This window comes from Nerophis lumbriciformis, linkage group LG04 (assembly GCF_033978685.3).
Source record: "Nerophis lumbriciformis linkage group LG04, RoL_Nlum_v2.1, whole genome shotgun sequence".
NCBI classification, from domain to species: domain Eukaryota; kingdom Metazoa; phylum Chordata; class Actinopteri; order Syngnathiformes; family Syngnathidae; genus Nerophis; species Nerophis lumbriciformis.
In genome coordinates, this window is record NC_084551.2 from 51,360,001 (window position 1) to 51,386,606 (window position 26,606).

General features: G+C 39.2%; 2 protein-coding genes across 5 annotated transcripts in view; both read right to left on the reverse strand.

Moving 5' to 3' along the window:
- The window catches only part of LOC133603626 (uncharacterized), a 64,709-nt gene extending 58,611 nt beyond the window's left edge, over positions 1–6,098 (reverse strand). Inside the window, exon 1 of one of the 3 annotated variants that reach the window (XM_061956904.2) lies at positions 5,989–6,098. In XM_061956904.2, coding sequence (XP_061812888.2) covers positions 5,989–6,009 — 21 coding nt within the window. In that variant the 5' untranslated portion in view covers positions 6,010–6,098. Of the gene's footprint in view, positions 738–5,988 lie in introns of those variants that run through there. The other 2 variants (XM_061956897.2, XM_061956888.2) reach the window with 2 other exon arrangements.
- A 745-nt stretch (positions 6,099–6,843) lies between these two features.
- The window catches only part of snrnp48 (small nuclear ribonucleoprotein 48 (U11/U12)), a 41,004-nt gene continuing 21,241 nt past the window's right edge, over positions 6,844–26,606 (reverse strand). For both annotated transcript variants that reach the window (XM_061956922.2, XM_061956914.2), the window contains exons 5-9: positions 22,288–22,470; positions 19,609–19,730; positions 10,232–10,344; positions 7,160–7,264; positions 6,844–7,081 (exon numbers count right to left, since the gene is read on the reverse strand). In XM_061956922.2, coding sequence (XP_061812906.1) covers positions 6,991–7,081; positions 7,160–7,264; positions 10,232–10,344; positions 19,609–19,730; positions 22,288–22,470 — 614 coding nt within the window. In that variant the 3' untranslated portion in view covers positions 6,844–6,990. The remainder of the gene's footprint in view (positions 7,082–7,159; positions 7,265–10,231; positions 10,345–19,608; positions 19,731–22,287; positions 22,471–26,606) is intronic.

Here is a 26,606-nt window from a genome sequence, read left to right on the forward strand (position 1 = left end):
TACAGTAAACACTGACCTCTACTGGTTGGATTAAATACCAATTTAGCAAAGTACTGCTTTTTTCATACATTATGTTTAAACTGCACTACTATATACAGTATATAGTAGGCTCCGCAGCCTCCGAAGCAGAACCTCCAGGTTCTGTAACAGCTTCTTCCCTCAAGCCGTAAGACTCTTGAACGCATCATAATTAAATTATCCCCTCAACTCCCCCCAAAATGGATTACCGGTAACTCGCTGGAATAAAAAAGACAATATAACATACATCCATAAATGTGGACGCATGTGAAAAAGTGCAATATATTTATCTGTACAGTAATCTATTTATTCATTTATATATATTTATTTATTTTATATATATTTATTTATATATGCACCTTATTGCTTTTTTATCCTGCACTACCATGAGCTTATGTAACGAAATTTCGTTCTTATCTGTACTGTAAGGTTCAAATTTGAATGACAATAAAAAGGAAGTCTAAGTCTAAGTCTATAAGTCTATACTACTATCACATACTTGGGTAAATATTCAGGTGTCTGCCTCTGATTTATTTGTACTTTACTACTTCCTCAGGGTGGCTTTTGTTCAATTTAAATAGCCTTAAAAGTGAAATGACAAACTTACAACCCATTCAGAATATGAAAAGAAAAACACTGCATAACACTGTAAAATATGCCTTGTTTCTTTCGTTAAAGTACCACTGATAGTCACACACACACTAGGTGTGGTGAAATTACCCTCTGCATTTGTTCCATCCCCTTGTTCCACCTCCTGGCAGGTGAGGGGAGCAGTGAGCAGCAGCGGTGGCCGCGCTCGGGAATCATTTTGGTGATTTAACACCCAATTCCAACCCTTGATGCTGAGTGTCAAGCAGGGAGATAATGGGTCCCATTTTTATAGTCTTTGTTATGACTCGGCCGGGGTTTGAAGGCCACTGAGTCGGTTTAACCGGATATTAGGGGTGTGAGTCTTTGGGCATCTAGCGATTAGATTCCGATTCCGATTTCTGGGGTGACAATTCGATTCAACACTATCCTCGCAATGTATCATTTGGTATAATAATTCTAATGAAATGTTTTCAAAACAGGTTATAGGTTAGAAAAACTCTGTCTGGTTGCATTTAAATGGCCTAAAAAGGTATTTAAAAAAAATGAATTCTTAAAGAAAATAAAACAAATATTTATTTAATAGATTTAAATCGGTGTGAATAAGAATCAGCATTCGGATGTGAATTGATTTTTATGTGAACCCCTACCGGATATAAACATTAGGGCTGTGAATCTTTGGGCACCAGACGATTTGATTCGTGCGGGTATTGTTCGATTCTGGATTCAAAATCATTACTTTTATAATAACATTCCCGGTTCTATGATTAGTTATATTCCTCCATAAAATAGATAAACAGCTCTGATTCATTTCTATATTACTTAAAAGAAAACTGGTACTGTTTGATAAAATGCTACCCAAACATTTAATAAAGTCAAATACAAATAAGGCAAAAAGAGAAGTATCCAACACGTAAATCTATACAGCAGTTATGTTCATCTACATCAACAATATGATTTATGATTTCCCTGAGTGGCTTGACAGGGCAGAATTACTTACACACCCCGGAGCGGGGTGTGTAAGGACCAGCCTCGAAGCCAGTAGCAGGTGAGTAGATTGCCCAGCTGGGGCTGGTTATCTAAACACCTGTCGCCTTTATTAGCAGCAGCCGGCCCGAGACACGTGGTTGGAGTTGGAGTTGCAGACAGACACTACCCGTATGTGCCCGAGACCACGCCGCAAGAAGGAGAGCAGCAGAAGGACTGGAACGTTGCAAGAAACAGTGTGCTTTGTTGGCGCGTGTGCGCACAAATAAAAGACATTGTTACACCAGACTACCGGGCTCACGAGAAGATCTTTTACAGTCAGGAGGACCCACAAGAGGGAAACTTCACAAACATTTGTTTAGAAAAATTTAAATCGATTTTTTTGAATTGTTAGTAGCAATAATTGCGATTCATTAGATTTTTTTACACCCCTTATAAACATGTATTATAGGGCAGTTTATCGGTTACTGTATAATCCTGTATCGCCATACTGTATAGTAGTTATTGTAGACAAAATATCTATATAATAATAATAATAGAGGCAAAGTGTCAGCGTCGGAAGGAATAAGATTGATTTATTTTTTAAATGTAATGTATTACCAGCACATGTTTATACGTTGACAATAAACTAGAGCGTATGAAACTGACTGGAAAATGAGCAAATTATGATTTATTTTCAGTATAAAACGCATTGTATTGCGCTGCCTTAAAATGGTGGTGGCCCCTGCTTAAATGGCCGCAACATAGGCCCCTTTTTTTTTTTTTTTTAGATCCAGCTATATCTGTGGTCACTATCGTCTGACTTAAGACCTTTGACCCACATCTGACGAGGTGGAGCCTCTACTCACAAACCGTGAGTCCTGGTGGCCAAGTATTGAATTACACTCCACCATTGACTTGTGTGATTCGCCAACCACTGTGCCGCAGTGCAACTTAACTGGTGTGAAAATGATGATTGCAATACAAAATTGTATCTTTGTTCGTCAATCTCGGCCAGACACGTATATTGACAGGCAGAACAATGGAATGCTGTCCCACAAGATGGCATGAAATTACCGTGTATCCACCAGTTTCTGGATGGACCCTGACATTTTCCTCATGTAAAATATACAAAAGCAGGGGTGTCCGAACTCTGTCTGGCGAGGGCCATGCTCCAAAAAAATTGAAGGATGCTTTGATACATTGTGCATAAAAGATGATCAAATCAATAAGCTAGCTGAACAAAACATCCACGTTAGCGTTGTGTTATAAGTGACACAGTAAATTAGTGTGCAACTAGGGCTTTCAAAAATAACGAGTTAACACAAACAAATTTGGAATTAATCATGGATATATGCAGATTAATCACGCCATTTATTTGGCTCCTTTACCAACTTTTTCGCCAAGTACCGCCTAAGAAAACACCAGGCTCGCCAAGTACCTCCATAATAACCAACAATAAAATACTGTAGCGTAGTAGACCTAAGTGTTCATTAAAAACATGGCAGAGGTTTTTTTAACATCTACATTTAATATTTTGGTTACTGCAACATTACCCACAATGCCATACTTGCCAACCCTCCCGGATTTTCCGGGAGACTCCCGAAATTCAGCGCCTCTCCCGAAAACCTCCCGGAATAAATTTTCTCCCGAAAATCTCCCGGAATTCAGCCGGAGCTGGAGGCCACCCCCCCTCCAGCTCCATGCGGACCTGAATCCAGTGTGCGCACACAAGGAGACGAAGCAGAAGAACGAGACCGTAGTCAAAGAGCGCAGGGGAGACACTTCTCCAGGCCTGATGTATGCTCAAGGCAACACCCTTCACTTTACCCAGCAGTGGGTGTCCACAGCGGACGACTTTAGGGTGAATGATGAGTCCAGCGATTAGTTGCAAATCTTGCTTTATTGATTGCTTGCACACAGCCAATCCAACGCAAAACCAACTAGTCCCTCCCCGCATTTACTCTACCGCTCCCTCTCTTCTCTCGCCCACACACTCACTGACGTCACTCACCTCACATGCTGTCACCTATTAAAGGGCCACACACACACACATACTCTACTCTCATAACACACAGTACAGTTAGTAGAACAACTGTGTTTTCATTACTGTGTATTTGATAGGTGCCATTGCCCCGGAATTGTATTGCATTGTACTTTCAAGTACAACAATGAGTAGATGAGTGCTATGTGTGTGTATATGTGTAAATAAATGAACACTGAAATTCAAGTATTTATTTTATTTATATATATATAATAAAAATAAATAAATATATATATATAGCTAGAATTCACTGAAAGTCAAGTATTTCACACACACACACACACACATATATATATATATATATATATATATATATATATATATATATGAAATACTCAAGTTGGTGAATTCTAGCTGTAAATATACTCCTCCCCTCTTAACCACGCCCCCCACCTCCCGAAATCGGAGGTCTCAAGGTTGGCAAGTATGCACAATGCACAAACATCAACAACGATACATATTTACAGACTTCTTTGGCATACCACTAGATGGAGTCCGCGTACCACAGTTTGAGAATCACGGCTCTACTCTATTCGAACAACAAAATAACATTTGTGTCCAAATACTGGGGTCTTTTTTTAAATTAATTGAAATTTATAAGTCAATTGAAGTTATGCAAGAGATATAATACTTGTGATTAATCCAAATTCAAAATTGTGATTAATCTGATTTATTGTTTGACAGCACTACTTATAACATGAATACATTTTTTACAAACTGTCAAGGGCCAATAAAAAAAAAAAAAACAAGCTCTGGGCCTAAATTGGCTCCGGAGCCGCACTCTGCACTAAAGAAACGATCTTTCTGAAGTACCCAAGTCACGTCCACAATGACTCCGTCTATCCACAAATAATCCATTATATAATGCACAAAACAGTGAGTCTTAAACTGTAGTACACGGGCTCCATCCACTGGTACGCCAAATAATCACTTAATTAATTATTCAAACACAGTGTTACTATTCAAACTGTGTGTAATGTTAAAGTGGACAAAATAATAAATATAGTTCCTAAATAAAACCTCTGCCTTGTTTTTAATGAACATTCAGCCCTACTATGCTACTATATTTTAATGTTGGTCATTATGGTGGCACTTGGAGAGCAAAGTGTTTTCTCAGGTGGTACTTGTTGGAAGGGAAAAAAAGTTTAAGAACCACTGTGCTCCACTGTGTGTCTGTTACATATAACATGTTTGCACTTTTACATTCCATCCTCTAACACAATCTTGACATTTTATGAAGCAAACCATTTTTACCAAAAAAACTGCAAAAAAGCTCAGAACAAACAGGCTGATGTTAAACATTGGAAACTATTAGTAGGGAAAGAAGGAAGCTATTTTTTTTCATGATTACAGGGTTTCTGTAGGTATCACCGAATCTAATTTAATGTTTTTTGTTTTTTTTAAACAAATCCACTTGAAACAAATGTAATGCCAAATGTCCTACATATAGTATATATGTATGTATATGTATAGACAACATTGCAAGCATTTGACAATGATCATGTTGAACCGTTGAAAAGTTTACATTAACTGTTGCTCTCTGGTTAATTAGTGGCTCACAAGACAGTTTAATTTATTTTATTTCACTTATTTTTCTGTAGTGGTAGCAGCAGCTGCCAGTTGTGGTGGCATCAGCAGAAGTTTCTTTGTCGGTCATTTGGCGCAGCTAACTGCTGCCTATGATCAGTTCATTGCACTCAGCCTTTTTAATTCAATTTAAGGCCATGAATTGATTTACGTGGACCCCGACTTAAACAAGTTGAAAAACTTATTGGAGTGTTACCATTTAGTGGTCAATTGTACGGAATATGTACTGAACTGTGCAATCTACTAATAAAAGTTTCAATCAATCAATCAATCAATCAAAAGCCTTGATTTTCGCAAAATCCATTTACTGACTTAATATGCTTTTTAATGACCCGCGGACACCCTGGATTAGACGGGGGTGCTTTTGAAGTACGTGACCTGCAGGTGTGACGTGTAGCACAAATGACCCCGCGGGACCTCAAGGCCAGTGAGGTGAAGGCCGAGAGCGTATGAGGAAATATAATCACTTTACCGAGGGTTCCAAGGTTAAAATCAGATGAAAAACCTAGCAAATGTACTGGAAAAAGACCTTACTCACACTTTTCTTTATGATCAACAGCCTTAAAAGGAGCTTTTGAAAGGGTATACCTCAACAAGATGGAGGTGACTTTAAGAACCCGTATCATTCTCAGCATAGTATCACACTTTGTAAATTATCTTCACATTAGATCTTTGACACCTTCCAACCTAAACGACACCTTTCTTTAGCAGTCCACTTCCTCTATTCTCTGTCTGGACTTCCTCCCCAAGTCCCTCATTGCACTCACAGCCGGCGGGGCCCTCACCTTGACAGCGGAGGCTCCCATGATGCTGCACGGCGAGTCCTCTCAAGCTGGACCGGATTTCTGAAAACAAAAACGAGAGCTTTTCCTTCGCAGTGCTGGCCTCTCCTCTCTCACTGCATGTTCCTGGCGATGGTTCCCCCTCCTGGATCGTGTCTCTCTGTGGCTCTGCGGGCGCCCTCAGGTTCCCAGGAGCTGGCGGGACCCTGTGCTGGCGTCTCGCCCGCCTTCTCTTTTTTTCTTGCTCTCGTCCAATATCTCTTCTTCGCAACAGGGTGAGAAATACCTGAGGCAGAATCCAGCATCAGCACAGCAGACAGGAGGAGGACACGCCAGACGGAGCGACGCTTACCACCAAAGGAACATTTTCGGACTTCTGCAAAGGATCAGAATTAGTGGAAAGCAAATTACACTCTATAAATAACAACGATGATCATGACGACACGATCAAATTCATTCATTGCCACTTAAGGAGTCAATTAAATGCTTAGCTTTCATGTAAAAAAATATGCGTATTATTGTGTTTTACATGATCATTAAACAAAATCCCCCCAAATAAACGTCGTCAAAAACGCGACGTAAATGAGTAAAATCAGGGGCGACCTTTGACCCCCCGCGGTATCAGAGCTGCACCGATGACACTCTCGTCCGACATTCCATGGCTTCAGTCGAAAAGCTCTGCCGGCCAATCGGCGGGCTTCAGGGGCGGAGCCTGTTCACACTGTAAGGCAGTCAAAAGAGGAGCAGCAGCAAAACGTGGTTAAGATATTTCATACCGCTTTCCTTTTTACTCCCCTTTTGTGTTGGGACGCCTTTCTTCTGATTGGACGACTTGCAAAATGGTTATTATATGTGTGTCATATAAGAACAATTCGAACAAAAATGTGGTTCCATGGATTTATTTGACATTGATTTACCTCTCAGTGTATCACATCATCATCATTAAAAAGTCAATAGTTCCAAAACGTAAGTGGGAATATTCCTCGGGTATGTTGACCTATCTGATCAGGAACTGTCGCTTTTCCCTCGCTCTTCTTTCCTTTTCTTCTTCTTCTTTTTGCGGTCACGGTGTCGCTCATCTGGCGAGCGTGAATCCCTGCGAGGATGCAGACAGGCGGCGATGAGAACACGTGACATTTTTGAAGTGGCTTTACTCAAACAATAAAAAACTTGCCTTTTCCTCTTCTTCTTCTTGGTCTCTCGCTCGCGACTGCGATGGCGTTTGCCGCGTGAGTGGCGAGACTCTGTTGATGCGGACCGCCGCTCATTAGGTTTACGCCTGTCGGGCAAATTGGGATGTTAGTAAGTGTATTTATGACACAGTATTGTAAATACTGCGGTATCAAAATAATCACAATAATGCTGTGACGTGTTTGACAATATAAAACAGGGGTGTCCAAACTACAGCCCGCGGGAAGTTTTCAAATACATTTTGAATATCTGCTTGCTGCAAATTTGCCACCATCTTGTGGACAATGGGAATATTTACAGCAGACATTTACTTATATGACCCAATCCAAACAACCTTCCCTAGTCATGGCAGGAAAAAAATTGCAACCCACACAAAAAGTCAACAGGACGGTTACACATAACACAACCTGCTCACTGAATTTTGGTGGATATTTAAAAAAAAAACGTGCAAGAACCATAAAACATTCAAAATTACACCCATTTAAATCCATTACAATGCATGATGGGAAAATATTATCCATGTTTGGCGCATTTTAGGAGGTTGTCGCAGAAGTAAACAAGGTAGGAGTCAAACTTTCCAATTATATGTGTGTGTGTATGTATTCACACACACACACACACACACACACACACACACACACACACACACACACACACACACACACACACACACACACACACACACACACACACACACACACATCAGGACAAAAAAACAAAGTTGTTTTTTGAACTGGAAAAATTCCCGGTTTCCCCCAAATTCCAGGAATTCCGTAATAACATTTCTCAATTCAACATGTTACTACTTCAACATTTCTTTTTGAAAAATGTCGACACCAACCATTTCAACTCATTCAAGTCTTTTAACATTTTCCAAAAAATTCCCGCTTTTCCCAAAATTCCCAAATTTTTGGGAAATTCCCATTTAGATCAATGGGACATTCTTCAAAGTTCCACAATTCCTATATTTTTCATCTGATTCAAACCGTTCCAACTTCAAAATATTCAGCTTGTTCAAAATTGTGCGGTCTCCTTCAACAATTTTTTTTAAATTCCGTTTTCAGGCACATTTTTCGCATTCAAAATTAATTGTCCATTTTTTTTTTTACTTCCACAATTCCCACATTTTTCAACCTATTCAAACCATTCCAACATCAACACATTCCATTCATCCAACTAACACTTTCCCAAGTTCCAAACCAAATTCCGTTTTTCCTGGAAATTCAAACACTTCAACATTCAAACTATTTTTACATTCATACTACAAACCCCGTTTCCATATGAGTTGGGAAATTGTGTTAGACGTAAATATAAACGGAATACAATGATTTGCAAATCATTTTCAACCCATATTCAGTTGAATATGCTACAAAGACAACATGTTTGATGTTCAAACTGATAAACATTTTTTTTTTTTGCAAATAATCATTAACTTTAGAATTTGATGCCAGCAACACGTGACAAAGAAGTTGGTAAAGGTAGCAATAAATACTGATAAAGTAGAGGAATGCTCATCAAACATTTATTTGGAACATCCCACAGGTGTGCAGGATAATTGGAAACAGGTGGGTGCCATGATTGGGTATAAAAACAGCTTCCCAAAAAATGCTCAGTCTTTCAAAAGATGGGGTGAGGTACACCCCTTTGTCCACAACTGAGTGAGCAAATAGTCAAACAGTTTAAGAACAACATTTCTCAAAGTGCAATTGCAAGAAATTTAGGGATTTCAACGTCTACGGTCCATAATATCATCAAAAGGTTCAGAGAATCTGGAAAAATCACTCCACGTAAGCAGCATAGCCGGAAACCAACATTGAATGACCGTGACCTTCGATCCCTCAGACGGCACTGTATCAAAAACCGACATCAATCTCTAAAGGATATCACCACATGGGCTGAGGAACACTTCAGAAAACCACTGTCAGTAACTACAGTTGGTCGCTACATCTGTAAGTGCAAGTTAAAGCTCTACTATGCAAAGCGAAAGCCATTTATCAACAACATCCAGAAACGCCGCCGGCTTCTCTGGGTCCGAGATCATCTAAGATGGACTCATGCAATGTGGAAAAGTGTTCTGTGGTCTGACGAGTCCACATTTCAAATTGTTTTTTGGAAATATTCGACATTGTGTCTTCCGGACCAAAGGGGAAGCGAACCATCCAGACTGTTATCGACGCAAAGTTCAAAAGCCAGCATCTGTGATGGTATGGGGTTGCATTAGTGCCCAAGGCATGGGTAACTTACACATCTGTGAAGGCGCCATTAAGGCTGAAAGGTACATACAGGTTTTGGAACAACATATGCTGCCATCTAAGCGCCGTCTTTTTCATGGATGCTCCTGCTTATTTCAGCAAGACAATGCCAAGCCACATTCAGCACGTGTTACAACAGCGTGGCTTCATAAAAAAAGAGTGCGGGTACTTTCCTGGCCCGCCTGCAGTCCAGACCTGTCTCCCATCGAAAATGTGTGGCGCCTTATGAAGCGTAAAATACGACAGCGGAGACCCCGGACTGTTGAACGACTGAAGCTCTACATAAAACAAGAATGGGAAAGAATTCCACTTTCAAAGCTTCAACAATTAGTTTCCTCAGTTCCCAATCGTTTATTGAGTGTTGTTAAAAGAAAAGGTGATGTAACACAGTGGTGAACATGCCCTTTCCCAACTACTTTGGCACGTGTTGCAGCAATGAAATTCTAAGTTAATTATTATTTGCAAAAAAATAAATAAAGTTTATAAGTTTGAACATCAAATATCTTGTCTTTGTAGTGCATTCAATTGAATATGGGTTGAAAAGGATTTGCAAATCATTGTATTCCGTTTATATTTACATCCAACACAATTTTCCAACTCATATGGAAACGGGGTTTGTACATTCGGACAGCATTTCAGTTCAACTTCAAGATTGGAGCATTCACACGCAATTCTTTCAGGAATTGCCTCTTCTAGTGGCGTGATAGAATACCACGCAATCTTTTTAATCATTACCTGTCCAAAACCATTAGTTGCAACTCACACTTGTGTTATTGTATTAATACAAAAGAATGTTCACAAACCTTTGGGAGGTTAGCATCCTCTCCTCCTCCTCTTCCTTCCTCTCCTCTTCATGCTCGTCCTTCCACTGTCTGCCAAGCTCTTCCGAGTGGACCTTTATGACTTCTCTGATGACCTGAGGGGTGATAAGGATGTTTGTCGTCTCACAAAAAGATAGGCCGCCTTTACCGGACATTACAAAAAGCAGTAATTTCCTTCCAGACATACAACAGACAGTTTTTCCCTCTTTGACCCAGAAAACCTACTTTTGTTAACATATCCATAAACTTAAACATTAACATCAACTGTCAACAAAAACAAACAATATTATGAGCAACCCTCTATGTGGGAGACATTTGCGAGCCGCAGCTAATTTTTTAACGGTCCCCCAGCAAATTTCAAAAATACTATTACCGGTACATTAAAAAAAATTGGAATAAAAACGCAAAGTGAAATGTATTCTAAAATAATAGAAAGCTGGCATAAAATGATGAATCAAAATAAATGTTGTTATGGATCATTGACTTATTGAAGGCTCCAATTACTTCACATCAAATATTCCACTTTAAAATATTTTTCTTGAAAAAATATTGAATATTTTGCGTGTTTGCCATAAAAACTAAGGTTTTCTAAAGTTAAAAAAAAAAAAGAAAAGAAAGATGTAAGACTTATTTTTTCACACTTTTATGAGTGGGGCTATTTTGGATCCCTGAGGATTTATCTGATTTTTTTAAACGGTCATTGCTCAAAAAACAATAAAGAAAGAAAATCAATATTCTAATGAATTATTGACCTATGTAAGGCTCCAATTACTTCACATCAAATATCCCACTTTGAAGTATTTTTGGGAGAAAATATTACATATGTTGTGTGTTTGCTAAATTGCCATAAAAACAAAAGTTTTGTATGACAAAAAGGGCATGAAACAAACAAAAAAAAAAAACATTAAAAATGATAAATACTTCTAATCGATGGATAGATCTGAAATTGAAGATCTTGGTGAATTAAAGATTTAAGGGTTAAATGTAAAAAACTTTTTTTTAATGATGTAGGTTTTTCCCCACACATTTAGGATTGCAGATCATTTTTTTTATAACTGTCATTGTAAAAAAAATAAAAAAGAATGAATATCAATGTTTTTATAAAAATGTATCCAATTTATAAAGCTACAAACACTTCACATCAAATATTACACTTTGAAATGTTTTCGGGTAAAATATTGTTTCTTCAACAAAAGGGCATCAATATAAAAACAAAATTCTAAGTTTAAATTGACAAGATAGATCTGAAGTTGATATAAAGATTGAAGCGTTAGGGGAGAAAAGAATGTTATGACCTTTTTTAAACATTTTTAGGACTGAGACCCTTACGGGTCCCCGAGACCAAATTTGAGGGGAGCCCTAAAGATGAAAAAGTGTTTTGAAAATTAAATATGTCAAAATGGCCCCCACGCTTTGATTTTTCAATGTGCGGCCCTCAGTTAGGACAGCCCTGCTTTATGTGCACCCAACTAGTCAATCCCACCATCATGTTCCCCGAAAAATCATTGATAATACAACTTGTTGGCAGAGTTCACTTCTACCAGTGTGAAGATTTATGGCCCCTCTTTTTATTTGTGTAAAAAAAATGTAATACTGTTGGATTCAAACCGGAATTTATTTGAAAGTATGTTTTGGATTATTAACTATAAATGTTAAACAAATTGTTTAATAATTTATTTCTCGTGCAAAACAACCGAATAACCATTTGTTGGCTATCCCCATATACTATTTTACATGGACATGTTTGTTGCTCCAAGGGCACTTGCTTTAACCACTGGACCACCAGAACCTGATGCACATATCAGTGAGAGCTGCCTTTTAAAATGTAGTATCATTTCTGTATTATTATTTATTCCGCTAACTGCTTCTTTGCCATCACTTTTACCATCATATTTGTACATATCGTATTTGCTGATGTTGCTCTATTGTTGTTGTTATTGTTGTTTTTGTCTCTGTCTTATCCCCACAATTTCCCCCTCTGTCTTCCTTTTTTTCTCTTTCTATCCCCTCCTGCTCCAGCCCGGCTGCATCAAATGATAATATAAATACATGTAATAAAGTCAAATACAAATAAGGCAACAAGAGAAGTATCCTACACTCAACGTTCCCTCTAAGGTGCGAACCTGTGCAATTGCGCACTGCTCACGCGTCCCACTCTAAACAACATAAACAAATAGTTTGTTTTGTATGATTTTGCAATGCAACTGTGAGTAACAGGTGACGAAAGGCGGCCACAACAGATAAAACAATGTTTGTCAACACTTAAATTATTGTAACGTCTATGGAGACACTTAAAGGACAGGAATTCCATCGGTCCCTTTATTTAGCGAAATTGTTTGTCGGCCATAACCACACCAAAACAATGTGTAAAATACTTTTATCTAGCAAAACTGGTCGTTGTCTACCGTACAAACCAAGCCAAAAGCAACTCTTTGTCATCTGTTATATCAACAGCAGCCGCTTGCTCTCTCTCTCACCTGCACCAACACATACACTATGGCAGGGGTCGGCAACCCGCGGCTCTAGAGCCGCATGCGGCTCTTTAGCGCCGCCCTAGTGGCTCTATGGAGCTTTTTCAAAAATATATGAAAAATAGAAAAAGATGAGGGGAAAAAAATATTTTTTTTTTGTTTTAATATGGTTTCTGTAGGAGGACAAACATGACACAAACCTCCCTAATTGTTATAAAGCACACTGTTTATATTAAACATGCGTCACTGATTCGAGTATTTGGCGGGCACCGTTTTGTCCTACTAATTTTGGCGGTCCTTGAACTCACCTTAGTTTGTTTACATGTATAACTTTCTCCGACTTTCTAGGACGTGTTTCTGTCTCATTTTGTCCACCAGACTTAACGTTGTGCATGAATGCACAAAGGTGAGTTTTGTTGATGTTATTGACTTGTGTGAAGTGCTAATCAGACATATTTGGTCACTGCATGACTGCAAGCTAATCGATGCTAACATGCTATTTAGGCTAGCTATATGTACATATTGCATCATTATGCCTCATTTGTAGCTATATTTGAGGTCATTTAGTTTCCTTTAAGTCATCTTAATTCAATTTATATCTCATGACACACTATCTGTATGTAATATGGCTTTTAATTTTTTGCGGCTCCAGACAGATTTGTTTTTGTATTTTTGGTCCAATATGGCTCTTTCAACATTTTGGGTTGCCGACCTCTGCCCTAGCTCATAACATCACATCTTTCCCCCTATAAAGAAATAATGTTAACTCAATAGAGTATTTATTTTTTTAGCTCTAACTTCTCATTTTTTAGCATTGTAACCACATTTGCAAACAACTTTTCTCTTCATAGAATTTTCTTTCAATAAAGAAATAAAGTGCAACAATGTCAAAGCATCATAACAAACAGTTATGTCAAATAGCAGCAGAAGTGCACTTTTTTGGAGAGCTGTATTATTTTCAGTTTTGTGCCCAAGGGACTGATTTTATTTAACACTATATTATTATTTATACACCTATAGTGATCACAGAGACAGGTTGTTTTTGTGTTACTGTATATATTTGTTTTTCTGAAAAATCCCACTTAATATACTTTGGGTAACAACAGTCAATATTTATTTATTTTATTTTATTTTTTTAGGGTGGTAACAGTCAATATTTATTTATTTATTAGATGTTATTGTTTTCTTATAAAATAAAAGTGAGCTTTTGTTAAACCAAATATTGTGTGTTTTTTTCCATATACAACAACCTATCTGGACTCGATAAGAGGATTCGATAATAGGCTCGAACTTGATAATTTCTTATCAAACATCATCCCTATGTATAGCTAATATAGACACTTTTATCATGTGTTGTCTTCATTATAAGACTCATATAAGGCTTTTAATTTTTTGCGGCTCCAGACGGATTTTTTTTTTAAATTTTTGGTCTAATATGGCTCTTTCAACATTTTGGGTTGCCGACCCCTGCACTATGGCAATTAGCCACTGGTGCGTTTATGGCCACACAAAAAGTTGGACAACTCCAACACTACACGTAAAGTTTAAATTTCAGGTCGTTTTACTATGACTCCTCAATCAGTGTGCTTATTCTACTGTCATTTGTTAAGAATGTTATTTTTTGGATATTAATCATGAAATGATGTTACAGGACTACATTATTGCTAATAAAACTATTTATTTTACGGACATAAAGTTAATAAACACTTAATCTCATGCAACATGTGAATGTTTTATGGGGAACTAAATGTGATCTCTGAAAGGGGTACACAATCTTTCCAAAGCAGGACACCCACCCAGGCATAAAATACTATAGTGCATAGCTGATTAAAAAAAACAATATCTAAGTGGGCCAAAATAATCTCTTGAAATTGACTACTGTCACTTGATTATAATAATAAGACATTTAAATTGTTATGTCATGTTTGAGACAAATGTGCTGCTGGTATGGCCACAGTGTGCACGTCTGTATTCCACTGAATGCTCAGGGTGTTTGTGCGTTTGCTCACACACATGAAAAATTAGAGAGAACATTGCCTAAACTTCTCTCTTGTAAAGTAAATCTGAACAGCCGATATGGGCATCTACATCAACTATACAGGTATGATTTGCCTGAGAAGCTGGACAGGACAACAAATAAATAAATAAATAAATATTTAGTATCAAATTCCATTTCAAACACCCGGTCATTTATTGACATTTTACAAGTTATTATTTTGCTTCTTAACGATGTCTCACGTGTTGGGGGCCATTATGAGAGTTTAAAAAAAGAACAGTCCACCAGCTGTAACCCGCCCTCTTCCTTGTCCGACATAATGTAATTTGCACTTTACTAGAACGCGCACACTAGAGATGCGCGGTTTGCGGACACAACCGCGGAGTCCGTGGATTATCCGCGGATCGGGCGGATGAAATTAAAAAAAATAAGATTTTATCCGCGCGCGGGTCGGGTCGGGCGGATTAATTAGATTTTTTTTTTTTTTTTTTTTTTTGCGGGTGGCAGTTAAACCAATTCGGAAATATATATACATAGTTAAATGTTGTTACCCACATACGAAAAACGAGCAGGCACCTGCTGCATATGCCACAACAGAAGAAAAAAAAAGAAAAGAGATGGACACTTTTACGGAGCGGAGAAGGGACGCCTCGCCGGGGTCCGGGACCGAGGCCCCTTCCCCCGAGAGGGCCCCACCGGGAGCCGTAGCTGAGGCGATCCGCGAGAAGGGCCCGACGCACGTCCAGGGTCACTACCGCGCCCACCGCACCGACACCCCGCCTCGTCCGCTTTCGCCGCGGCCGGCGTCACGCGCAGCAGGTAAGCAGCTTACCTGCCCGCCACCCCCGTGGCCGGGGGCTCGTAACATGGGTCACTCCGCGCGCTCCGCCCGCGCAGCTTACCTGCCCGCCACCCCTGTTGCCGGGGGCGCGTAACAGGGGTCACTCCGCGCGCAGTGCGCTCACGAAAGGTGTGGGGCTCACCCTGGTTGATATAGAGAGCAGGACGGTGGCCATGGAAGTCGGAACCCGCTAAGGAGTGTGTAACAACCCACCTGCCGAATCAACTAGCCCTGAAAATGGATGGCGCTGGAGCGTGGGCCCATACCTGGCCGTCGCCGGCAGCGAGACGCGCTTGGAGGTGCGCTCAGCGCGGCTCCCATATGATTGCGCACTGGTGTGCGTCTGGGTCGTGACAGCGTGGCACACGCAAGTCTGTGCTGCATTGGATCAGTCTCCTTTCTTTAACAGGCAAAAGCTTTATAACCTCACCATACCTGCCAACTTTTAAATCAGAAAAACCTAGTAGCCAGGGTCCAAGGGCCGCAGGCCCCGGTAGGTCCAGGACAAAGTCCTGGTGGAGGGTTCAGGGCTTCGCCCCCCGACGCAAAATGATTATTAGCATTCAGACAGGTTAAAATGTTGCTAAAACCATCACTTTTCTATCAGTCACAGTGACTTTTCAAAACAAAAATATTACAGCAAAAATCATATGGGTTGATTGACATGTTTATTCTGTAAGCTAACTTCAATAGTTTGAAATTATTTTGACAGTTAATGCCAGTTATCCTGTCAACCTTTCACAAGACTTCAATTTGTTAATTGAAAGTATAAACAGTATAAACACTTTTTACAGTAAACAAATGGTAAAACAGTACTAAACAATTCCATAAAAAAAAAAATTGGTGTCATTATTAACTTTCTGTCCAAACTTGTATAATCTACTGCCTTGTTCAATTGTAAAAAATATTCTGTGCCTAAAATTCACATTTCTATCACAATTATCATACTGTAAACATGGTAAGCTAACTTCATTAAAATTAATAGTCCTGTCAATAGCATGGAATTACAATTCAAATGTAGTTCTTTTGTAAGCTTTTCAAAAGAATTCAAAATATGAAAAATTAATGAAAATTAATTGAAGCCATCAGACACTTGAAAAGTGGCACATCACATCTCTAATGTAATCATTTGAACTTTTCAACAGAAATAGCACTGCAAAAATATTAAGGACATACTTCTGTATTTTGGTAGTTATGCTGTCAACATTTAACAAGATTTCTTCAACTTGGACTTGAAAGCATAAATAGTATAAACACTTTTAACAGTATGTCGTGCTGTGAAATACAGCCGACAGGATTGCGCACCAAACACGAAGCAAGGCCATGGTGCAGGAGAACAAAGGACTTCTTTCATTTAAGGTTTGTGATAAACCATCAAACTCATTCGTTAAAAGGACTCTATAGTAATATAAAGCGAATTTTTCTGGACATTATCATGCAAGAAAAGTTTATTTTTGGGATCGCGATCACCGCGTAATGATTTTTAAAGGTTGCATTACATTATTAACTGTCCCATGTGATCAGCCAGTGCGATTGGAAGTCCATGCTCAATTATTGCCTCCGTAAATAAAACTTCGGCATTTATCACATCCAAAGAATCTGTTTGGGCGACGAAAAACGTTGAAAGTTTTCCACTTGTATCGCTAGCAACGGCATTAGACTTGTGTTTTTTTGTCCCAACGTGGTCTTTTACATCGCTAATTCCTCCGTGTCCGATCGAAAAATCTTGTCTGCACAAGGTGCAATTCGCGTAGTTTTCACCCTTTTTTTTTAATTTTTATTAATATTAGATATCCAAAGACATGCACCTGGGGATAAGTTGATTGGCAACACTAAATTGGCCCTAGTGTGTGGATGTGAGTGTGAATGTTGTCTGTCTATCTGCGTTGGCCCTGCGATGAGGTGGCGACTTGTCCAGGGTGTACCCCGCCTTCCGCCCGATTGTAGCTGAGATAGGCTCCAGCGCCCCCCGCGACCCCAAAAGGGAATAAGCGGTAGAAAATGGATGGATGGATGGATAGATATATAACAACGGGCGGATGGCGGGCGGGTGCAGTTCTGATCAAACGTTACATCGGGTGGATGGCGGATGGTTGACGACTTTCTGACGCGGTTGCGGATGAAATAAATTGCCTATCCGCGCATCTCTAGCGCACACACTCACAGCCAAAGGATAACGTAATGTTACAAAAGCACATGTTTGAAAAACAAAATGTAATTTTAACAATCCTTATGTAAGACAAGAACTCATAGATATCTTTTGTGCATTCTAACATGTAAAATATGGCAAGTAGGAGGTGGCTAACAATGGAGCTAATGAGAGTATACTATTTCACTCATAAAGCCCTCTTAAAAATATCCCAAAACTGGCACTAGTACTCTATTTACATCTCATGACCTGAATATTAACCAAGTATTAGCAATATTGTCATTCCCAGATTTCCCAGAATTCCAGGTTTTCCGGGACATTTTTCCCATTCAAAATGAATTGGCCATTTTTCTAACTTTCACCATTTCCAAATTTTTCAACCGATTCAAGCCATTCCACGATCCTGGAAATTCAAACTACCCTTTTTCCAAGTAAAAAAAAATTCCAGGATTTTCCAGAATTCCTGGTTTTCCAAAGCACAATTTCCACCCTTTTTTCTGGCGACTACTCCTCCCACATTTTTCAACCCACTTCAACCGTTCCACCATCAAAACATTCCTCTTAATCAGGACAAAGAAACAAAGTTGTTTTTTGAACTAGAAAAATTCCCGGTTTTCCCCAAATTCCAGGAATTACGTAATACCATTTCTCAATTCAACTTGTTACTACTTCAACATTTCTCGACCGATTTGAAAAATGTCGACACCAACCATTTCAACTCATTCAAGTCTTTTAACATTTTCAAAAAAATTCCCGCTTTTCCCGAAATTTGGGGGAAATTCCCATTTAAATCAATGGGACATTTTTCAAAGTTCCAAAATTCCCTTATTTATCAAACCATTCCAACATCAACACATTCCACTCATTCAACTAACACTTTCCCAAGTTCCAAACCAGATTCCGTTTTTCCTGGAAATTGAAACTCTTCAACATTCAAACTATTCTTAACCAAGTCATTATAAGCGCTAACGCAGACGAACTACTTTTAGCCATGAGCGAACTAGCCTATGCTGCTAAATAGACATATTGAGCCGGTGAGCTGCTGCATCGCCTCTGAGTTGGTGAAAGTTAATTCTACATTATATATCATGCCTCTTACCTGGATAGTAGAAAGTTGTGGGCATAAACCGACAAGTTGGTCAATTTTGACATTCGACTTAGACCCGGAGTTGGCAAGAAAAACACTAAAAGACGCTCATTTGTGGCCACCTTTTTTTTCTAACCCTTTGAGGATTGTGATTAATTCTTCAAATATACCGTATTTTTCGGAGTATAAGCCGCACCGGCCGAAAATGCATAATAAAGAAGGAAAAAAACATTTATAAGTTATTTATTTATGAGTATAAGTCGCACCCCCGGCCAAACTATGAAAAAAAACTGCGACTTATAGTCCGAAAAATACGGTAAACATCCCATCAGTCGGCATCCCAGTGAGAGCAGACATTGTACAGTAAGCAATTGTTTTATTATGTTCATAGTTTGTATATATTGTTTAGCACTTAGCAATACTGCTACATGATGCTTAGTGTTTCACTAAAGCTGGATCTGTTTAGCACACAGCTTCTAAAACTTGTAGATCATCCTCCATATATTCAGCCTCAAAAATATGAGTTTCTGATCATCATTTGTGCTAAAGTAGTCTTTGATGTCGCTCATGAAGTCTGCCAGGATTAGTAGTGTTGTTGTTTTTGAAGGGAAAAGCGAACGTTGTGATGCATCTGTGAAATTATTACACCGCCGTATGACTTGTGCTAGTGTTTATTTGTGAGTTAGAATGCATAAAAAAAGAAAAACATATGAGTTCTTGTCTTACATAAGGATAGTGAATGATTCCAAAAAAAATGGCAGTTCCCCTTTAAGGGAGGCCTGCTTGTCAGCAAAGGACATTGCCACAGAACTTACCTCGGTGTAGGACTTCTTAGTGATGTGAACGTTCTTGGCCCGGTAGGACTGACGCCGCCTCTTGTAGTCCCTCATCTCTGCCATGCGCTCCAGGTGGGTCTTTGGCTCATTCTGCTCTTCACCTGCACAAGAGGTTTCTCGTAATGGCACCAGGAAGGGAAATGCAGAGCCCTGTATAGTAGGAGTATGGCCAACTTGGGTTTAAAGAGGTCCTCAAAATGACGCACTGTAGTCACGTGAGGGGCTTTTGACCAATCATTTAGGACACAGGTGTCAAACTTAAGGCCTAGGGCCAGATATGAGCCGCCACATCATGCTATATGGCCCGTGAAAGCCTGGAAATAATGCGTCAATAAAGTACCATATCTTCACTTACTAAATGTATTTGTTCTTTCCATTTTGACAGAAAAAAAAAATTTACTGGATGAAATGGCATACTTTTAACTTTAATATCATTCAATATTTTAACACATGTGAATGTGAGTGTGAATGTTGTCTGTCTATTTGTGTTGGCCCTGCGATGGGTTGGTGACTTGTCCAGGGTGTACCCCGCCTTCCGCCCGATTGTAGCTGAGATAGGCTCCAGCGCCCCCCGTGACCGCGAAGGGAATAAGCGGTAGAAAATGGATGGATGGATGGATGGATGGATATATTATCATACTTTCCAAACAATTTTTTTGTCAAAAAACACAAAACCTAAATATCTACTTGACTTATAATTTCAAAGCAAGATATTCATTCATTTGTACACTGTAAAATTACAATTTACGTTTTTTTTAACAGAATATTACTGTAAATCGGAAAAAAATATTTACGGTAAAATTCTGTTGACTGAGGTGCCATTTTTTTACCCTAAAATTGTTGATTTTACGGTAAAAAAAAATCAACGTATTACTGTAAATAAAATCAAAACACGTACCATGGTTTTTCTATGGTAAAAAACTGGCAGCTCAGTTGCCAGAATTATAAAAAAAAGTGTTATTGCTTTTTCATTTACTGTAATATGTTGTGAATAATACTGCATATTTTACAGTAAAATACTGATGATTAAAGGGGAACATTATCACCAGACCTATGTAAGCGTCAATATATACCTTGATGTTGCAGAAAAAAGACCATATATTTTTTTAACCGATTTCCGAACTCTAAATGGGTGAATCTTGGCGAATTAAACGCCTTTCTATTATTCGCTCTCGGAGCGATGACGTCACAACGTGACGTCACATCGGGAAGCAATCCGCCATTTTCTGACTTTCGTCGGAGTGTTGTCGGAGGGTGTAACAACACGAACAGGGACGGATTCCAGTTGCACCAGTGGCCCAAAGATGCGAAAGTGGCAGGAAATTGGACTAAATTTGTTCAAAATACGAGGCTGTGGGGAAAGCCGACGAAATGGTCAGTCGTTTGTTCCGCACACTTTACCGACGAAAGCTATGCTACGACGGAGATGGCAAGAATGTGTGGATACCCTGCGACACTCAAAGCAGATGCTGACATCAACTCCAAAACTGGACAGATCAGCTTTCAGGAAAAGAGAGCGGATGAGGGTATGTCTACAGAATATATTAATTGATGAAAACTTTATTCATTACTCGCGGTTTTACGTAAATTATTATACATAAACTGTGTTTACCAATAATTTAGCTGAAAAACATTTTTTTTTTTTTCAATCATTCGAGTACATTCGGGTAGTCTTGTGTAATGCAGTATTTTGTGTCTATTTAGGTATGGTTAACCTGAGTGCTGAAATCGTGGAAAAATATATGTTCTTAGCGCGCCTGAAATGGGCTGTGTGCACTCTCAAAGTGCATGTTGTTGCCAAATGTATTTCATATGCTGTAAACCTAGTTCAGAGTTGTTAGTTTCCTTTAATGCCAAACAAACACATACCAATCGTTGGTTAGAAGGCGATCGCCGAATTCGTCCTCGCTTTCTCCCGTGTCGCTGGCTGTCGTGTTGTTTTCGTCGGTTTCGCTTGCATACGGTTCAAACCGATATGGCTCAATAGCTTCAGTTTCTTCTTCAATTTGGTTTTCGCTACCTGCCTCCACACTACAACCATCCGTTTCAATACATGCGTAATCTGTTGAATCGCTTAACCCGCTGAAATCCGAGTCTGAATCCGAGCTAATGTCGCTATAGCTTGCTGTTCTTTCCGCCATGTTTGTTTGTGTTGGCTTCACTATGTGACGTCACAGGAAAATGGACGGGTGTTTATAACGATGGTTAAAATCAGGCACTTTGAAGCTTTTTTTAGGGATATTGCGTGATGGGTAAAATTTTGAAAAAAACTTCGAAAAATAAAATAAGCCACTGGGAACTGATTTTTAATGGTTTTAGCCCTTCTGAAATTGTGATAATGTTCCCCTTTAAGTTGCCATTTTTTATTGTAAAATCTAGGTTGTTTTTTTTTACAGTGTACGTAAAAAATATATACAATAATCACATGCATAGGCAAATTCATATATTTCGCTGTTACAAACAGCCCTCTGAGGGCAGCCATAACTGCGATGTGGCCCTCAATGAAAATGGGTTTGACACCCCTGATTGGGAAGATCCTCTGGCCATACGCTCTCTGATTGGTCAAAAGACCCATATGTGACTACAGGGCGACATTTTGAGGCCAACTTTGAAACCGAGTTAGAGAGATATAAATTCCGAAGGATAGCGCCACCTTACCCTTCTTTAACTTGGACACCAAATCCACGTAAAGCTCGTCGTTGCTGGAGAGGGCACTCGCCTTCTCTTGGTTGAGGGTGTTGATCACGTGATCGTACAGAGCCAGGCGGTCAGCCACGGTAAGGTCGCACACGGCTCGCTTGTGGTTCTGCGGTACGTCGACCGGCTGACGCGAGAACTGACCTGACGGGACGGGCAGAGAACATGTGATCACACACACAAGCCAGCCTGAGGCGCTCTGCGGGTGTGTTGCGAACAAATAGTTTCACTTCAAACACAGCTTTCCAATGAGAGATGACATGTATTTCCCCCCCCGGCACGTAACGGGGGAAAAAAGGATATGAAGTCAAAAGGATACTGCACACAGTCAGGTTAGCCTGAACCAGAGCAGCAGAACTTTCTAGAACCCGCCTCCTAATACTCACCGTGGTGCTGCAAACAGAACACACAGTAGATGACACACATCAGAGAAGGAAAGAAAAGGGTTGTAAAATGTCAGAATGATGACAAACTCTTTGTGTTTGGCACTAGCTAATTAGTTTCAGCAGCTCCCCCACAGTGGTCGATTCTGAAAATGGTACTCATGGCTAAGACTGGGCAATTAATACACTTTTGATTTCAGCTTCTTACAATCATAACAATATTATAATACAATTAATGGGCCGCACAACATGCATGCAAAAACCTGACCTTGTAATGGTGAAACTGATGAGTAAGGGTTTCAGTGGAAAAAAGAACCTGTCTACTAGAAGTATGGGATGTCACCACGGTTAGGGATGTCCCGATCCGATATTTGGATCGGATGCCGATATTTGCCAAAAAATGTGTATCGGCAAGGCATGGAAAAGTGCCGATCCAGATCCAGTTTTAAAAAAAAACTCAGGTCCGTTTGAATAACGTTACCGTTGGTAACAAGGTCAGTTTCTTGTTACCAACCATTGTGTATTATTCAAACTCCCCTAATTCAGCTGGCTAGTTGTTATCAAGAGTACTAAAACCCTTTTCAACATGATTCTGACAACTAAGTAGGCTAAATAACTTTAAACTTTAATACATGCTCGGATAGGCCAGTATCGGTATCGGTCAGTATCGGTATAACAGATCGGAAGTGCAAAAACAATATTGGTATCGGATCGGAAGTGCAAAAACCTGGATTGGGACATCCCTAACCACGGTTGCTACTTTTTCTTTGACACAGCGCTAGTTTGCCTAATCAATAATCTTTAAACTCAACTGAAAAAGTGAGGCATATGATTTATGCGTTAACGTAACCGCGGTAGGAATCACAGAAATAGCTAAATAACAGAATCCGGAATTCAGAAAATTGGCACAAATGTGAGTGAAAAGCTGTCATTGTCAGGTGAAGGAACACATGTTTGGGGACACAAAGTGTCCAGTACCACTCATTCATCCCCGACACACTCAACCGCCCTGACCTGAAGTCAACAATGTGGAGGAGACGGCCACCGCAGACAGCGACTCAACTATGAGAAAAACAAGCTATTCACCCACAACACATCTCATCTGCTTGTGTTGTTGTGAACGACATCATGGATGTAAGATCAATGTACAAACTCCTTTTTATTTTTTTTAACAAAACCTCAAGTCGTCTTCTTACTCGCTAAGCGCAGAACAGCGGCTTGCCCCCGCCACAATAACAGCGATGTGCGCAACATCAGGTCTGACTGCGCTAACAAAATAAAGATTGAAAAAAGAACCTTGCACACCCGTAATGTACTTAAAGCACATTTTTATACATTTAAAAAAATGACTTAACGTACTGGTCAAAAGTGTATTAAGGTACAGGGGTCGGTACTAGGACCCACACTATTTATAATGTATATTAATGAAATATGTAAAGTATCAACACTGCTGAAGTTCATCCTCTTTGCTGACGATACAACCATTACATGTGCAGGTGACGACGTGAAGCAACTTCTGGCCTCTGTAACTGAGGAGATGATCAAGTTAAAAACGTGGTTTAATACCAACAAATTGTCTCTGAATTTAAAGAAGACCAAAATCATGCTCTTTAGCAATCGCAAAAGTGAAATACCCATCAGGATTGTTATTGATGATACACCAATAGAATATGTCCAACAAAATTCATTTTTAGGAGTGGTAATAGATGAAAATATATCATGGAAGCCTCATATAAGTTACCTAAGGACAAAAGTTGCTAAATGTGTTGGAATGATGAGGAGATCATGTCATTTATTGAACATCAATGCTCTGCTGTTATTGTATCATTCATTCATTATGTCATATTCAAACTATTGTGTTGAAGTCTGGGGAAATTGTTATAAATCTCATCTACAGCCTTTAGTCACTCTACAGAAAAAGGCCATTAGGATTGTGTCCAATGTTCACTACAGACATCATTCAAATCCACTATTCATGGAGTTAAAGCAACTTAAACTGCACGATGTAATCAACTTTAAAACTGCTCAAATTATGTGTAGGGCATCCCAAAACGCTCTACCATCCAATATACAGAACCTATTCCAGGATAGAGATGCTCACCATAGTTACAGTCTAAGAGGAAGCAACAAATTATATTTGCCTTAATTTAGAACAACTTTAAAATCAATGTGCATTTCAGTGCGTGGAGTCAGTCTGTGGAACAACTTAGGGGAAGAGTTAAAAACCTGTTCTAACATGATTCAATTTAAAAGACTGTTTAAAAAAGAAGTACTGAAGAAGTACGAGGAGGAAGAGAGTGATGCCCTCAGCACAGAGCGATGAGAGAGAGGTGTATGGTCAGAGAGTGTTTGGGCCTGTGTGTGTGTGTGTGTTTTGTCTCGTCTTGTACCATAGTAACAGTGGTACTATTGTATTGTTAGTGTATAGGAATTTTTCTTGTTTTTGTTTGTATAGTATTGTTCTTGTATTATATTGTTTATGTTAAATAGGGAGTGAGTGAGAGGGGTTGGGATATTATAAGCAATTGCTTCATCCAACCCCTTTTCAAGCCTTGCATAAATGTCTCTGCCAAAATGTAAAAAAAAAAAAAGTGTGTTGTTGTATTGTGCAGGTTTGAAATAAATACTTCAAACACCTATAAATGTGAAGATTTTTGCATTTAATTGACAACTATTTTAGTAAATAGTATTTGATAAAATGCAAACATATGTTGGTAAAATAAGAGTAAAAGGTAAAAAAACAGAAAACTAAATAATTATTGTGAGGAAAAAATTTATTATTTTATATTGTTATTTTAATTAGGGCTCGAACAACAGAGCAAGCCCCATAGGGGCGATGCAAAGTACCGCAAGGCCCTATTGAAATTGCAGTTTTTTTCTTATATAGGTTTGGACGCCTTTTGGAGGCCATTAACATGCAAGAAAAGTCATCGTATTTTGCATGCGCGTCAGGTATGGCACAAAAACGTAATGCTTTTGGGGTAGTGAAAATTAAATTTCAAAATTGGCACTCTTTAAAATGAGAAAAATTTAGCCCCTCCCACCATTATCGACACAAAAATCGTAGGAGACGTCTATCATGACGAGACACACATAAAAGTCTCAGGTACCCATACCTGAAAACAAACAGAAAGTCGGCCATCTTGGTTTTTGGCTGCCATTTTTTGGCAAAAAAAACCTGGGACGTATTTAACGAACTCCTCCTAGGGACTTTGGCCAAATGAGCCACGGTTAAAATTACAAATAGTAAACATATAGGCGATGATAAATTAAATTTAAAAAATTCCAACGCCATAACATGTGGGCGTCGTATGGAGCCAAACATGGCTATGATGGTTTTTGGCAATTTTTTGACTCAAACACAGGGTCGTACTTTAATGAACTCCTCCTAGGGACTTTGACCAAATAAGTCACTATTGAAATGACAGATACTACACATAGTGATGATGATAAATTGCGAACAAATTTTGACTACGCCATAAGATGTGGGCTAAATATTTCTCAGATGATTCGGCACAAAACACGAAAGATTAATAACTCGGCGACACAAATTCAGATCTTGATATTACTTAGTAAAAAGGATGACGATGACACCTTGAAGAGCCCGATGGGTCAGTACCTACTCGTAGTGGGTGGAGCCTAGCGGCGAAAACTGCCCCACTCCATCACATCATTTCTGCACTTTAGCTGATCAGAGACAGATACTAAACTGATGGGTGACGATAATTGCAAAAAATATTCTGCAAATGACACGATGTGGGCGGGGCACGGCGCCAAACTTTGATCTAATTGTTCATCACAAAACATGAAACGTTAATAACTCAATTTCACAAGTTCAGATCTTGACCCTAATTGCTAAAAATGATGATGGCAGTCTGAAGTGGTTTTATTTCATTT